Here is a 16,526-nt window from a genome sequence, read left to right on the forward strand (position 1 = left end):
TTTACTTTTTATGTGGGGTTTTTATGACTGTAAACTGCCAAAAGATGTTGTCCAATTGCATCAGGAAAAAAATCCAAATCACACATACATACATACTTACATACATACATTCTAACAAGTGCTATAGCATTCCTTTTCCCCGTGCTCATTCAGTACACTGTCTATGAAAATACATTCATATTGTGAAATATGTGCAGTTACAAGTCACATGTCTGTCCTGGAGGGATGATGCTGGGGGAGTTTTCAAAAAGGGTTTTCAAATTACGGCATTTCTGGACCATGTCTCAGCCGTCCTCGTCTTCGGTGGCAAGTACAGCATCACACAGATCATTAGTGTTTCCCAGAGTTGTGATGGAATAGGAATTCTCTGCTGTTGTAATCGAGCTGCCTGGTGGCTTGGTGGTTGAAATCCATGGTGCTCCCTAACCTGCACATAGATAGCCCTCAGACTGTGAGTGAAATGCAGAAGGAATGAAACAGTCATTAAATCCTTGGATCCGAAAGTTAGGGCCCCTGTGATTGAGCTCAAATAGGATTACAAGGAAGTAGTGTTCAGCTGTCAAAATATAGACTTGTGTGTTCTAGAAAATGCATTAAACATTTATTAGTACATCTCTTTAAAAGCCATGGTACTGTGTAACACGTTAAGAGATTCTTTTATGGATCTTGAGCACCTATAAAACAGGACAGTGTCACTGGCGATAACAAGAATTTGATAGCTATGTTACATTCCTAAATTTTCCCTAGCTATTAATCTTCTGCTTAACTGTTTCAAATAATGAGTACCTTTGAGCTTGCTATAAAATTATGTTTTATGGTAGTGTGACGGCCAGCAAAAACTAGATCTCCAGAAGAAAAGTATTGGAAAGCCACTTAAGCCAATTGCTGTGGAGGGCAAACAGAAAAGACCTAGTGGATAGACAGGATCAAAACCACCTGAGCTGTGGTTCAACAGCCTCTGCTTGACATGCAGAAGGCCCTGGGTTCAATTCCTGGTATCTTTGGTTCAAAGGACCAGGTAGTAAGTGAAGTGAAAGCCCCCACCAAAGACCCTCGAGAACTTCTGCCCATCTTGGTACATGTTACTGGCCTTGATGACCAAGGGTCTGATTCAGTATAGGACTATTTCATGTGTGTTCATATTACATCAGCAGTCCTTTGTGTTTAATATATATTGTGTTTAATATATAGACAACTGAGAGAACGTGGAGAGAGCTACTGGGGAGAGTTGCTGCTGATCAGGTGAGGCTATTGTGCTGCCTGGGTGAGGTGATTGCTGGGTAATTGTTGGGAGGATTAAAAAGGGCTGCTCCTCGCCAGAGGCACGAGAGACAAAGGGCGAGAGACAAAGGGCTCTTGGCCTGTGGCTCTTAGCCTGGGGTTCTTGGCCGAGCAATTAGAATCAGTAGATTATATCAGTAGATTATATTTCTCTAGTACTTGCACTACCTAGACATTACAATGGACCTCCAGGACACTCATCCCATCATCTGCAGTGAGTGTGACATGATTGCCTTCCTCCCAGAAGACAAGATGGACTACAGCTGCCCCAAGTGTAAACTGGTAAGACTTTTGAAGGAAAAGATTAGGGGATTAGAAAACAGAATTATTACTCTGACCCAAAGTACGAAAGGGGAGGAGTTCATAGACCAGAGCCCTGCAACTCGGAATAAAGAGAATACAACTAGTCCTGAAGAGGATAAGGACATTGACCACAATAGGGAGCCTCTGCAGACAGTTCGGAAAAAGACTCAACGGCGAAGAGCGAGACAGTTCTCGGGGCCTTTGGAGCTCCAGAATAGATTTCAGGCCCTTGCAGAGGAGGTGCAAGGGTCAACAAGGGAAGGGGTCCCAAAACGAAGTCCAAGACAAAGGGAAGAGGCCACGGGGACAGAAGGAAATGGAGTTGAGAAAAAAAAAAAAGGAGAGTACTGGTAATTGGAGACTCCCTGCTAAGAGGAATGGATCACCATGTGGCTGGGCCCGACCCCCTAACCCGAGAGGTGTGTTGCTTGCCAGGGGCGAAAATTAAAGATGTTTCAGAACGGCTGCCCAAACTCCTCAAATATACGGATCGCTACCCATTTGTGATGGTCCATGTGGGAACGAATGACATGTCCCTGAATACCATCGCTCCTATTAAAAAAGACTATCAAGATCTGGGGAGGAAGCTCAAGCAAATGAGGGCACAAGTGGTATTCTCTTCAATCTTGCCTGTCAAGGGAAGAGGAATGCATCGGGAGAGGAAGATAATGGAGGTGAATCACTGGCTGCATAGTTGGTGCCGGCAGGAGAGATTTGGTTTCTGGGACCATGGGATAGGCTTTCTTGAGGAAGGCCTACTAGCACCTGATGGACTGCACTTATCGAAACTGGGGAAGAATGTGTTTGGCAGGAACCTGGGGAGATTCATCTGGAGAGCTTTAAACTAAAGCCACTAGGGGAAGGAGACAATCAACATAGGGAGTGTATGGAAGGAAAATGATTGGAGGCAGCCGAACCAGCAAGGCCAGCTCATAGGGAACCAAAAGTAAAAGGATTCAGATGTCTTAATACTAACGCACGAAGCATGGGCGATAAAAAGGAAGAGCTGGAACTTCTCATGCTGATGGAAAGGTATGATCTAGTAGGCATCACAGAAACTTGTTGGAATGATTCTCATGACTGGAATGTAATGGTGGATGGATATGAACTGTTCAGAAAAAACAGAATAGATCGAAGAGGTGGAAGAGTGGCACTGTATGTGAGGAAAGGGCTTACCTGTCAAGAAATTCTAGTGAAGGAGAGCATATCTACAGTGGAAAGCATCTGGGTGAAAATAAGCGAGGGGAAAACAAACAGTGTGGTGGTTGGTATCTGTTACCGACCGCCTGACCAACGAGAGGATGTGGATGCTGCACTTTGTGAGCAGCTTGAGAAAATATCCAAGCGGCAGGACCTTGTCATGGGTGACTTCAATTTCCTAGATGTGTGCTGGGAAACAAACTCTGCAAAGTGTCCTCAGTCATGCAAGTTTCTGACCTGCCTGGCTGACAATTTCACTTATCAAATGGTAGATGAACCCACAAGAGGTTCAGCCATACTGGACTTAATAATGACCAACAGGCAAGAGTTGGTGAATGAGGTGAAGGAGGTGGGGGCCCTAGGGGGAAGTGACCATGTCCTCATAGAATTCCTTTTGAGATGGGGAGGCAAGGAAGCTTGTAGCCAGACAGGGATGTTAGATTTTTGTAGGGCAAACTTTAATAAACTCAGAGACATGATGAGTGTCATACCATGGATGAGAATGCTGGAAGGGAGCAAGTGAAGGGTGGGCACTACTCAAACAAGAGCTATTGCATGCTCAATCAATGACTATCCCAGAAAGTCAAAAACACTGCAGGAGCTCTAAGAAGCCTATTTGGATGAACAGAGAACTTCAAGAGGAACTAAGAAAGAAAAGGGAAATTTTCAGGAAATGGAGGGAAGGACAGAGCTCTAAAGAAGAGTACCTACAGGTTACTAGGCACTGTAGATCAATCATCAGAAAGGCCAAAGCTGAGAGCTAAGATTGGCCAGGGAAGCCCACTGTAACAAGAAAAGATTTTTCAGTTATGTGAGGAGCAAATGTAAAGTAAAGGAGGCATAGGCCCACTGTTGGGTGCGGATGGACAATCTTTAATGGAGGATGCAAAGAAAGCAGAAAGGCTCAGCGCCTATTTTACATCTGTTTTTTCCCACAGGTCAAAGGGTTTAGGCACATCTAGAGATGGCCGTAGCCAAGGGATAGTGTTTGGGTGGCAGGTTGACATGGACAGAGAAGTTGTCGAGAGGCATTTCGCTGCACTGGATGACTTCAAATCCTCTGGGCCGGATGAAATGCACCCGAGAGTGCTCAAAGAACTTTCTGGAGATCTTGCACAACCCTTGTCCATCATCTTCGGGACCACTTTAAGGACTGGAGATGTCCCGGAGGACTGGTAGAGAGTAAATGTTATTCCGATCTTCAAAAAATGGAGGAAGTATGACCCGGGAAACTACAGACCAGTGAGTCTGACCTCTGTTGTGGGTAAGATAATGGAGCAGATATTAAAGGGAGCAATCTGCAAACATCTGGAGGACAATTTGGTGATCCAAGGAAGTCAGCATGGATTTGTCTCCAACAGGTCCTGTCAGACCAACCTGGTTTCCTTTTTTGACCAAGTAACAGGTTTTTGGATCGTGGAAATTTGGTTGATGTCGTTTACTTGGATTTTAGTAAAGCTTTTGATAAGGTTCCCCATGATGTTCTGATGGATAAATTGAAGGACTGCAATCTGGATTTTCAGATAGTTAGGTGGATAGGGAATTGGTGAGAGAACCACACTCAAAGAGTTGTTGTCAATGGTGTTTCATCAGACTGGAGGGAGGTGAGTAGCAGGGTACCTCAGGGCTCGGTGCTTGGTCCGGTACTTTTTAACATATTTATTAATGAACTAGATGAGGGGGTGGAGGGACTACTCATCAGTTTGCAGATGACACCAAATTGGGAGGTCTGGCAAATACTCCAGAAGATAGAGACAGAATTCAACGAGATCTGAACACAATGGGAAAATGGGAAAATGAGAATAAGATGCAATTAATAAGGATAAGTGTAAAGTTCTGCATCTGGGTCAGAAAAATGAAAAGCATGCCTACTGTGTGTGAACGAGACCTTGGGGTACTTGTGGATTGTAAACTAAATATGAGCAGGCAGTGTTATGCAGTGGTAAAAAAGGCAAATGCCGTTTTGGGCTGAATCAACAGGGGAATCACATCAAAATTACAAGATATCATAGTCCCATTTTATATGGCACTGGTCAGACCACACCTGGAGTACTGTGTGCAGTTCTGGAGACCTCACTTCAAGAAGGACGTAGATAAAATTGAAAGGGTACAGAGAAGAGCGACAAAGATGATCTGGGGCCAAGCCCTATGAAGATAGGTTGAAGGACTTGGGAATTTTCAGCCTGGAGAAAAGGAGGTTGAGAGGGGACATGATAACTCTCTTTAAGTATTTGAAAGGTTGTCATTTGGAGGAGGGCACGATGCTGTTCCCATTGGCTGCAGAGGGAAGGACACGCAGTAATGGGTTTAAACTACAAGAACAACGATATAGGCTAGATATCAGGGGGAAAAATTCACAGACAGAGTAGTTCAGCAGTGGAATAGGCTGCCTAAGGAGGTGGTGAGCTCCGCCTCACTGGCAGTCTTCAAGCAAAGGTTGGATTCACACTTTTCTTGGATGCTTTAAGATGCTTTGGGATGATCCTGCGTTGAGCAGGGGGTTGAACCAAATGGCCTGTATGGCCCCTTTCTACTGTATGATTATGATTCTAACATGTCAACCAACAATATTTAAACAGGAACACTGACACAGGTTTGGGTAGGTCAGATTTTTTGCTCTTGGGAGTGTCGGGGGGCAGTGGATGTTTTTAGGCTGGTCAGCCTCAAGCAAATGCCTGGTGGAGTTTGGACAGGGTCCTGATCTCTTCAGGGAGCTTGTTGTACCTGGTGGGGAACAGGATTGAGAAGGCTCTGCCCTTGTTGAGGTCCGACGTGCTTCTCTGGGGCCAGGGATCATCACCCAGTTGGAGGTGGCAGAACGTAAGGCTCTTTCCCAGTTGTGAAAAAGAAATATTTAAAAGAGACTAGTTGCTTGCCCCACCTGTCTCCACCCAAGCATGGAAGCATCCCTATAAGTGACAAGGTGCTCAGTTTGGTATTCTGTCTTGAGACCGGAGAGTTAGATTCTGGATTACATTACGTACTACTTACATTACATAACAGTTACATTGTCCCAAATAAAATTTTAAAAAAGAGGGGATTGTATGGAATGTAGATATAAGGACTGAATAAGATTAGCACAGTGAGATAAAAAAACGTATGTCCTTGTTGAGTCCAGAACATTCCATAAGGGACCTCAAAGTAGGTATTTTATTGCAAAGGAACTTCAAGAACACACTAGAAAGGGAGACTGCAGAAATGCAAGTTAGTACAACACTTAAAACAATGGAATACCCAGGACTCAACAAGGAGATAGTTTTTTTTAATCTCACTACTAATTTGCCACTAATGTAGCTTTTCTTTATATCTGTACTCTCATGATCCTTGTTCCATTTTGTCTGAGGAAGACTGAAAGCTCACACCTTGAATAAATGTTTGTTGGTCTTGAAGGTGCTATTGGACTCAATTTCTGTTGTTAGGAAAGAAGGAGGTTTAGAATGCCAGACCTTCCCACAATGTGAATCCCTGCTCTGCTATGTCAGCTAGCTGAGTGACTTTAACCTACCTCTCATGGCTGTTGTTGTTTGGGAATATAAAGCGGAGGAAAGAAACTGGGCTTTCTCCCAACTTACTTTTCCTTGCTTGTCTGTTCCTGTTGTTCCAGCTTTGTTTCTCTCCACTCCGCATCTGTTTTGCTCCTTCAAGCATTTTGTTCCCTTTAGTTTGCCCCGAACTCGAAACCGGAATTTTTAGATTTATGCCCATCCCCAGGGCTGGTTTATCCATGTAGCACACGTCATACATGCTACAGTCCTCGCACTTCCAGGGGCCTCATAGCTAAGGGCCCTGACCTCTTCCTCCCCCAAGTCTGGTTGCTCCCACCACAATTGTTCTCCGCTAGGGCCCAATGAATCCTTAAACTGGTTTGGTGCTGTGGGCCCCACAAATCCTGAAACCACTCTTGCCCATCACTACTTAGGATTATGCAGTAAAATATCAAATTTGGCCCCAGCTTTGTTTTGAAGAATCCCACACCAATGCCCCACTCCTCAGATTATTTTATGAGGGGGTGAGGTCCCTTTTGCCAGGTCTGCTTTTCATAACCCTCTTGGTTCTTGGCTGGCTGCCATGACTCCAAAGTGCAGGTTCCACATCTTTGAGCTGGTTGTGTGAATGCTAACACCAGACACATATCTCAGCATCAACTTGTTTTCTGCATGTTGCTGATAGAATTAAAATAAATGAAAATGAGCATCCAAAACAAGGAGTTCTGCATGAGATGCTAGCATTCACATAACCACTGGACACCATTCCTGACTTCCATCTCTCCAGGCTTTGACTAAAAACCTAGATCATGGGAATAGAATACACCATGATACAGCATAAGCAATTGTCACTGACATTATTCGCAAAGACACGTGATGTTTTGTGTTGACAAAGACACGTGATGTTTTGAATGCTCATTTGCCCTTCTCTGACTGCATCACTTCATTAAAAAAATGGTAGGCAACAAAGCGCTTGTTCCCGCTCCAGTGGAAATAAATAAATAATTTTTCCAAGGGATTGCAAATTTTGCAACAATAAAAGATTCATTCTGGAATTGGGATACTTTATGCAAATTAAACCAGTTTGCTTATGCTTGCTTTTTCACATGTGAAATGGAACTTAGGCAGATTTTGAGAAGGCGGGCATGAAAGGATGAGACAGTGTTCAGCTCTTGTGGCCCTTTCTTAGATTCCCAGGGTACTGTCGATCGCCTCCAGGTCAGAGTGATCCAGGGATCTTGGAGGTTTTTTGCCTTCCTCTGGGCATAGAGCAGGGGTCACTGTTGCAATGGTGATGGAGAGATAGTTGTGCATTTCCTACACTGGGCAGCAGGTTGGACTAGATGACTTTTGAGATCCCTTGCGGCTCTATATTTCTATGAAGAGTTCTTAAATCCTGAGTTTTGAATATTTTGCTCAACTTCCCTTCCTCTGGAGGGTCCAAGATTTCCCCCCAACATTCATAAGGGATTTAATTTTTTAAAGCTAATGGTGGAAGTCAAAAGACACTTAGGCTCTGAACTAAAACCGTTACCTTGTGATGCAAAAGAGTCTTGTATTGTTAATCTTTTACTCTTGTTCAGTGTCTCCTGTAAAAGATGACAAACATGTTGTCTTTTCAAGGCTGAAATAAAGCTTAGTCTGCTCAGAGTGTCTGAAATTGCTTGCACTAGCTGCACATCATGTGGTGCTTGCTAATTTTACTTGTATTCTCTAGATATGCACAAGACAAGTGGGGGCCCTAGATGACTACTCAGATTCAGTTTATGATTTCAAAACAGGGCTCAAACTGAATAGGCTTATAGCTGACCTTGGGCAGCAAACTTCTTTGCAGTTAACATCTACTGGTACAAAAGGCATGCTAAAGTGGCAAGCTAGTGAACTGTTGAAAATGACAAATCAAGAAGAACAACAACAAAAGCAAGGATGGAAACTGTTTTTTGTTCAAAGCAACTTCAGAAGTATGTTTTCGAAATTAATAAGTAGGTTTAAATGACTTGAATTCTGGCACTGCATGCATCTCATCCTTATCCATGGTTCCTCTTCCATGGTTTCTCTATATATTTGTGAAACAGCCTGGGGGGTGGAACGTGTCTGGCTGTCCAAGTTGGAATAGGGCCAATCAGGGTGATTGGCCTGATTGGCCCTGCCCCTACAGGGCCAATCAGCCTGATTGGCTCTGCCCCTACAGTTCCCGCCCTCTCTCCCTGGACGCGAGACACGTTCCTCTCAGACGCGCCAAAGACAGAAAGAAACACACAGAGCCCTGCAAGACCGAACATGAGCCCTCATTCCCTCCTATTGCTCCTGCTGCGAGGGAGGCAGAGAGACACACCGAGAGAGCTGCCCCAAGCTGCTGACAGACACACAGAGAGACAGAGGGAGAGAGACAGAGAGAGCTGCCCCAAACTGCACACCAGCCCTCCTTCCCTCCTACAAAATTGATTACCTGCTATGCCTCCTAATATGAGGCACACGGATACAGGCAGCGCAAAGGAGAGGGAGAGAGAGACACACAGAAAGAGATCTGGGGGGGGGGAGCCTGGGGGAATGGGGCTCAAAGAGGGGGGGGACCTCAGCAGGATATGATGCCATACAAAGTCCCCATTTTCTCCATTTGTGATTTTCTCCATTTGTGATTGACTGGAGATAAAATGTAATAGCAGGAGGTCTCTAGGTGCCACCAGGAAGCTGACAACCCCAGTAAAAGTGGGGAGGTAGTGCTGCCCAGGGCCCCTCCAAACCTGGAACCAGTCCAGGAGGTCACTTCTGGTTGTACCCGGATGTGATGCCAGGACACTCAGTGGAAAGACACCGTCTGTGATTGGTGCCCTCCTCACCTCCGCAGAACTCGACAAGAAGATCTCAACTGGCACACTGGGGATCTTCACTCACCCCAGCCTTGTCAGGACAGAAATCAGCCTCCAATTGGAAGATTGAACTTGTTGACTACTTAAATTATTTTGAACAATGCATTAAAATACAGTAAATATTAATTTACCTCTTTTGAAATGGGTTTTCCTCTCTGATTAGCTAGACTTTCTCCTGTTTCTGCAAAACAATCAGAATCATCAGAGAGATTGGAAATTTTTACAAAGACCCAATGAAAGCTTGCTCTGTTTGGCCAGAATCCACTTAGTTCCATGTGCCCAAGGAAGCATTAGTATGCCTGTACAAACACTGTCCTGACATTTATTATCTCAGAAAATCACAAACAGCAACATTCTCTCCAGAAACGTATCTGTTTACTAGTAGCTGAACATAATTTATGGTATGTGTTAATGTGGACATCAGAAATCTTTCCCACATTCTGACATTAGAGGTGGTTTGACCTTGTTCCAATATGCTCCAACACAAATTTTGGCTACAGTAAGAGCATTTCTGCACATGGTTAAAAATAGCGTTACACCAGCTGAGTGGCATAACGCTACATATAATCACGTCTCCTGGCCCCTCCTCTCCTTTCCTGCTATCTCGTTCTTCTCTGCCGTCATTTCGCACTTCTCCCCCTCCACAAGTGCTGCTGGAAATGGCGCAAGAGAGCAATGCGATTTATACTGCCAATCAAGCCAGGCAGCCAATCCAGAGGGTGCATAAGGTACCTTCAAAGAGAATTAGAACTAACCTGAACCTTGTCCACCTCCCAGCTCTAAGGGGAGGTGGATGGAGACAGGGCCAAACTTTGCTTTCTGTCACACAAGGTATCTGTTTTGATGCTCTAGTTTTATGTATCTCTGAAATGTTTTCAAGTAGACCCCCTTTCCTTTATCAACCATTTGGCCTCAGTGTGTTTATTGACTCTCTGCAATTGGTAGGACCCACAAAGGTTAGAAGGGGACCCCCCCCCAAACCTCCCTTACAACTCCACAGGGACATACAATTCACATGATATTTCCCTAAATCAACCAGTTAGCTCTCTTCAAGGGGATGCCTTCAAACAGGCTAAGGAGAAAAGTCTACAAAAAGAGGGAACTGTGAAATAGGCTGCCACCTGGAAGTTGGTAGGCCTAAATTCCATTCAGTCATTTTCTCCAGGTGAACTGATCTCTGTCACCTGGAGATCAGTTGTAATAGTGGGAAATCAGGAGCTACCTGGAGGTTGACCACTGTAGACTGTGCCCACCATGCTCTCAGGATTCTGGATGTGCCCATGGGCTCAGAAAGGTTGGGCAACCCTGCACCAGATAGCCCATTAACCTTCAGAAGCAGCTTTTCAGGGGACTGGAGGACATATTGGGCCCTGTGTGCATCCCTTATATTGTTTTCAGCCAATCAAAAATGGTTGACGTTTCCTTCCCACCCTCCTAGTTAGTGATATCAGCTTGACTGTAATCAGAAGCTGGCTCATTCCTAACTCTGCACTTCTGAATAATGCTCATCACAACATGGCAGAATCCAAGTAAACTTTATATTCAATTGTTTTGGGGAGACAAATCAAAAAATGGAAAGGAGGATATATTGAAGCTGTGAAGATGCATTCTCGTGAGTTATACATTCTGGTGTTTTTAAATCCCATTGGCCACCCTCTTTGTCTTGTAAGCAAATGTTCAAAGTCCCATTTTCACCCTAAGGATTGTCTACTGAGCACAGACTTTGAAATTGCTTAAGCTAGAAATGAGATTTAATGAAGAGTAAAATTTATGACAACTCACAAAATGATGTGGTCCAGTGGAATTCAATCTCACTCATGAGTTCTACAAAGGGGGGCATACATTTAGTTTTGGAGGGATGACAGCTAAGATCATCTTTCTTTCTCCTGGAAGCCAAGCAGGAAATGAGAGAAGTGTGGGGTGGGGGATCCTAAGCCCACTTGAAAGTCCACCAGTAGGTTGAAGAACTGAGGAGAATGATTGTTCTTGGCTGTTTACCAACCTTGAGGGAAAATGAGAATCAACCTCTCTCTTTTTCTGCTTAGGCCTCCCTGACACCTGTAGTTTAGTCATAGGATTGCCCTCTTTAGGTTAGAAAATACCTGGACTTTTGGTGGGTGGAGCCTGAAAGGCAGGTGTTTGGAGAAGGACTTCAATGGAATAGAGTACCATAGAATTCACTTTCCAAATTTTCTTCTGGGGAACTGAACTCTGTTGTCTGGAGATCAGTTGTAATATTGGGAGATCTCCAGCCACCACCTGGACGTTGGCAATACTAGTTTGAGGAAGCAGAATTCATCTCACTTTGAACTGAAGGCCCCTTGTTTGCCTTTGGCAAAGGAGAGGAAGGTGAGGCAGTGGCAACCAAAAATATTCTCGATTCCAAGGATCCCAGTTGTATGCCTGTGGCATTTGTCTGTTTCTGATTTGAGAGGCTGAGAAGCACGGTCCCTGGCCCTAAAGAAGTCCGCCTGGTTTCGACCAGGGCCAGAGCATTCTCTGTCCTGGCCCCCACCTAGTGGAACGAGCTCCCGGAGGAGATCAGGGCCCTGACGGAGCTTAAACAGTTCCGCAGGGTCTGCAAAAAGGAGCTCCTCCGCCAGGCATTTGGTTGAGACCAGGCATTATTCTGTTATATGGTTACAACCACTGTTATTAATTACTGTATGTTTTAACAAAGACTGTTTCATGTATCGTTGACTAGTTTTAATGTAAACCGCCCTGAACCTTCGGGGAGGGCGGTATATAAATCTAAATAAATAAATAAATAAATAATGGTGAACAAGTCTTGCTGCTGCTGGCCCTTTCCCACCAAACATTCGGCTTTACCACACATTTCCTCAACATGGCATACGAAGCCCTCCACACCTCCATTAAATTTTAACAACAACCCTATAAGGTAAATCAGCCTTTTCCAACTTTTTTACCATTGAGAAACTCCTGAAACATTCTTTAGGCTTTGAGAACCCCAGAAGTAGCTTGATAATGCAGAATATGGTTGGGAAGCAGAGCTCTGTATATGCCCATCGGGGTCCCTCCTCTTCCCACTCCCTCCAAGCCCATCATTGGCCATTGGTGTGGGGGGGGGCAGGTTGACGACCATATAAGGTCATGTCACCAAACAAACATTTAACAAAATTAAACCCCAGGGTTTCATGTAGCCCTGGCTGAGAAAGCCTGAGGTAGGGAAAGCTAAGAAAGAGAGATAGTGAGAGTGAGGGAGTAGGGGAGGGAGAAAGGACAGGCCAGAGTTCACCCACTGAGTTTCATGGCTGAATGGGGATCTGAACATAGGTCTTTGCAAACCTAATTCACCTGTACTGGCTCTATTTATATGGCTCAACTAGAAACATTTTGTTCTACAGGATAATGTTTGGGTCTTATCTGCTCAGCTGAAATGTTGCACTGACATCTAATCTAAGAATGAGTATTTCTGTAGAGTGGTAGGAGCAACTTTTCTCTTAGTGGTGCTGTAGTGTGACAGGCCTGGAGGATCATTGTCCATGGGGTTCCGATGGGCCGGACACAACTTTGCACCTAACAACAAGTATGACAGGTGGACAAATGTCGTGAATGAGAAATAAACCTTTTTGTTTTGGGAACCTTTCTGAATCCATTCTTGTAATTCCTGATTGCAGTCATGGTGGTTCTTCACTAGTCTGGATTACGAAAGAACCTTTGGTTTGGCGGTGGCAGAAAGTGCCATCAAGTTGCAGCCGACTTATGGCAACCCCTACGGGCAAGAGAAGAACAGAGGTGTTGTGCCATTTCTTGTCTCTGTGCAGTGGCTCTGGACTTCCATGATGGCCTCCCTTCCAAGTACTGGCCAAGGCCTACCCTGCTTTGCTTCCAAGGTCTGATGTGATCAGGCTAGCCTGGACTGTCCATATCAGGGTACCTCCTGATTTTGTTTTTTGCCCTTTTGCCATCACGTTGTAGCTGATTACTGGTGACCTCGCTGGGTTTCCAAAACAAGAGATGACCAGAGGTCGTTTGCCAATGCCTGCTTCTCTTTAGCAGTCCCAGATTTCCTTGGCCCTGCCCTGCTCAGGTTCTTAGATCTGATGAGAGTGGGCTGTCCTGGGCCATCCAGATTAGGGCAACTTCTGGTATAGCCTATATAAATTTCAAAGGGGGAATCATTATAAGTGTCTTTGAACTGTGAGGAAATAGTAAGTTTTCACTGTTTCTTCATCTGGATTAAAGAGCCTACATGACTTCTCTTGTGGTTCAATAGCCATCCTTTAGCATTTAATCACGATGATGGTGATGGTGTTTTAAAAACTTTGGCAACTGTGTCACCCATCCTCCTCACTGATTCAGAGAGTTATCCTTTTTTATTTGAGCTTGAATGGTCAGGACATAGGGCAGGGCCTTTTCAACAGTGGCATCCCTTCTGTGCAAGTCCCTTCCAATGAAGTTGAATCAGGCCAGTTCTGTGGTTCCAGAAATTAATTTGAACCTTTAAACTTAACCTGGTATCAAGAACTTCAGGGAGACTGCAATTTTTTAACAGAGAAGAGTTTTAACAGAGAAGCCTAAAATAGATGCAATGCCTAAGATAGCTGTAAAAAAGAGTAAGAGTTCAGTAGCACCTTAAAGACCATCACAATTTGTAGCAGATGAGCTTTTGTGAGTCACTGCTTACTTCTACAGATACAGATAGAATGTGAGTCTCTGTTCTTATATTTTGGTGAAACAGATTTTGTTGGACTTTAATGGGCTACTGGCCTCTTGCTCTTTTCTACTGTCAGTCAACAAACTGAGAATATGTGTCAAGGCATGCCTTCTTCTGGAGGGTGATAACTGTGAATTTCCTGCATTCTGCTGGTATGCAATTTGTTTTGCATTAAAACAGTGGTTCTCAACCTTCCTAATGCTTTAATAAAATTCCTCATGTTGTGGTGACCCCCAACCATAAAATTATGCCAGTGTTCTTTCACAGAAATTAAACCAAAACTGACCAATGGCATGAAGATCCATTGTTCATGATTGTATATAAATTGTTTTTTTTTTTCTGGGGTTTCTCAGTTCAGTTCTACCTCTTGTCCCACCATGCCGATTTCACACTTTTCCACTGCTCCAGACAGACGAACGCTCTATCTCGATCTACCCCGCAAGGCTGTTGTGTGGATGGGCGCCTGTCTGGCCAGGCTGCTTGCCCTGCTGCAACCCCTGTGAGAGGGTCGTTTGACCCCCAAAGGGGTCTCGACCCCCAGGTTCAGAACCACTGCATTAAAAGATTTTATGATACAGCACAGCATGAAACAATTAGAGTTGTAAGTATTTCATTTATTCCAAATGTTTCATACTGCACTGATTTCATAAGGTAATATCAAATTATACTTTTAGGTTCCCCCACCTTTTCATAATAACAAAGCCAACTGATGAATAGTTGGCATCAATATGAGAAGGATTGTCCAGTGAGAATTTCTTTGTATGTCCCTTTGTATGTCCTTTTACATTTGTAACCTTATTAGTCTATCTGAAGGAGCAGAGAAGAGCAAGTCCAGGACCACCTTAATTCTAACAACATTTGTGGCAGAGGATGATTGTTTCTCCTTCTGAGCATTGACTCATGAAAGAGGATCCCCTGCCACAACTTCTGTTAGTCTTGAAGGTGCTCCTGGACTCTTGCTCTTTTCTCCTGCTGCAGACAGACTGACACAAGCCACCCTTTTTGATCTACCTGATGAAGTGAGCCATGACTCCTGAGAGTTCCTCCCCTTCCACAAATTCTGTTAAGTCTTGAAGGTGCTGCTGGATTCTTGCTTAGAACATGGGAAGGGAGGGGTTGGGGAGGGGAGGGATTCAATGTCCTTGAGCCCACCCTCCCGATATTTGTGCTATGGAGAGAAAGTTTGCTTCCAGAAGACATCCAGTCCTAACCTGGAGGTTGGCATTCCTTAGCAAGTACTATTGGTAACCCATACTATAGAGCCTCTTGTGGCGCAGAGTGGTAAGGCAGCAGTCATGCAGTCTGAAGCTCTGCCCATGAGGTTGGGAGTTCAATCCCAGAAGCCGGCTCAAGGTTGACTCAGCCTTCCATCCTTCCGAGGTCGGTAAAATGAGTACCCAGCTTGCTGGGGAGTAAACGGTAATGACTGGGGAAGGCACTGGCAAACCACCCTGTATTGAGACTGCCATGAAAACGCTGGAGGGCGTCACCCCAAGGGTCAGACATGACCCAGTGCTTGCACAGGGGATACCTTTACCTTTACTATTGTTACCCATAGTGTTATCTGGTCCACCCTGGCCACTGGTAGGGTTGCCAGATCCAGGTTGGGGAACTACTGAAGATTTGGGGGTGGAGCCTGAGGAGACAGGGACCTCAGCGGAGTACTGTGCCGAAGAGTCCAAAGTGGCCGTTTTCCCCCTGCCCTCTGGGGATGAGCTGTATTTCCGGGGGATCCCTAGGTCCCCCCTCGAGGCTGGCATCCCTGCGAGAGAGCGATTTACAGTAGAGCAGGGGTAGTCAAACTGCGGCCCTCCAGATGCCCATGGACTACAATTCCCAGGAGCCCCCTGCCAGCGAATGCTGGCAGGGGCTCCTGGGAATTGTAGTCCATGGACATCTGGAGGGCCGCAGTTTGACTACCCCTGCAGTAGAGAGTGGCCTCGGCAGGACATGATGCCACAGCAGCGGCTCCCCTCCACAACAGCCGTATCCCCACAAGGAGCCCAGGGTTGCCAACCCTGGGGTGGGAAATTCCTGGAGATTTGGGGGGGACTCCATGTTCTCCAGGGAGAGGTGAACTCTGCTGCCCGACGAGGCGCCTTCCCGGCCCCGAGACACCTACTGTGCACGGCCACCCAGAAGGGCGCCACCAGCAGCGCCACCAGCAGCGCCCTCATCTCCGAGCCGCACCCGCAGCGCCCCCTTGACTGGTGGGGGGGTCATCCGTCTGGCTGGCCGACCTCGCAGGGCTGGCAAGAGAGGCCCCCACCCCCTCCCCGCAGCGGCGCCAGGCCCAACCCAGACGCGGTTGCCTAGCGACCGTTGCCCTGAGCCGCCGGCCAATCACGCCGCTCGTGCGACGCGCGACCTCCTACCCGGAAGGAAACCGTGCCGGGGGGGGAGGGGGGAGGAAGTGGCGGCCAGGTGCTAAGGAGCGCCGGGGAGGACGGCCGCGCGTGGCCGGGGAGGACTGGAGGGAGTGCTTTTCCCACGTGCAAAGAAACGCGTAGCTGCAGGAGAACATGCGTGCAATGAAGAGAAAGAAAAACACACCCAGAAAAGGAATTTGCCTTTGCAATCGAAACGAGTTCAGCCGCACCCCAAAAACTAACAACAGTCCAGGAGCACCTGAAAGATTAACAGAGTCTGGGGGGGGGGAGGGAGGGAGGGGGGAGCTCTCGCGGGGCTCCGCTCCCTTCTTCAGATGCG

At 45.9% G+C, this 16,526-nt stretch overlaps 1 protein-coding gene across 7 annotated transcripts in view; it reads right to left on the minus strand.

Annotated features, from left to right (window-relative positions):
- Nucleotides 1-16,121, minus strand: part of SEL1L2 (SEL1L2 adaptor subunit of SYVN1 ubiquitin ligase) — a 74,313-nt gene extending 58,192 nt beyond the window's left edge. For 3 of the 7 annotated variants that reach the window (XM_077316327.1, XM_077316336.1, XM_077316306.1), the window contains exons 1-3: nt 15,940-16,121; nt 9,271-9,320; nt 7,804-7,858 (exon numbers count right to left, since the gene is read on the minus strand). In XM_077316327.1, the coding sequence (XP_077172442.1) occupies nt 7,804-7,858; nt 9,271-9,320; nt 15,940-15,994 (160 nt within the window). In that variant the 5' untranslated portion in view covers nt 15,995-16,121. Of the gene's footprint in view, nt 1-7,803; nt 7,859-9,270; nt 9,321-15,939 lie in introns of those variants that run through there. The other 4 variants (XM_077316316.1, XM_077316368.1, XM_077316344.1 and 1 more) reach the window with 4 other exon arrangements.
- Between the last annotated feature and the right edge of the window lie 405 nt (nt 16,122-16,526).

This window comes from Paroedura picta, chromosome 1 (assembly GCF_049243985.1).
Source record: "Paroedura picta isolate Pp20150507F chromosome 1, Ppicta_v3.0, whole genome shotgun sequence".
Taxonomy (NCBI): Eukaryota; Metazoa; Chordata; class Lepidosauria; order Squamata; family Gekkonidae; genus Paroedura; species Paroedura picta.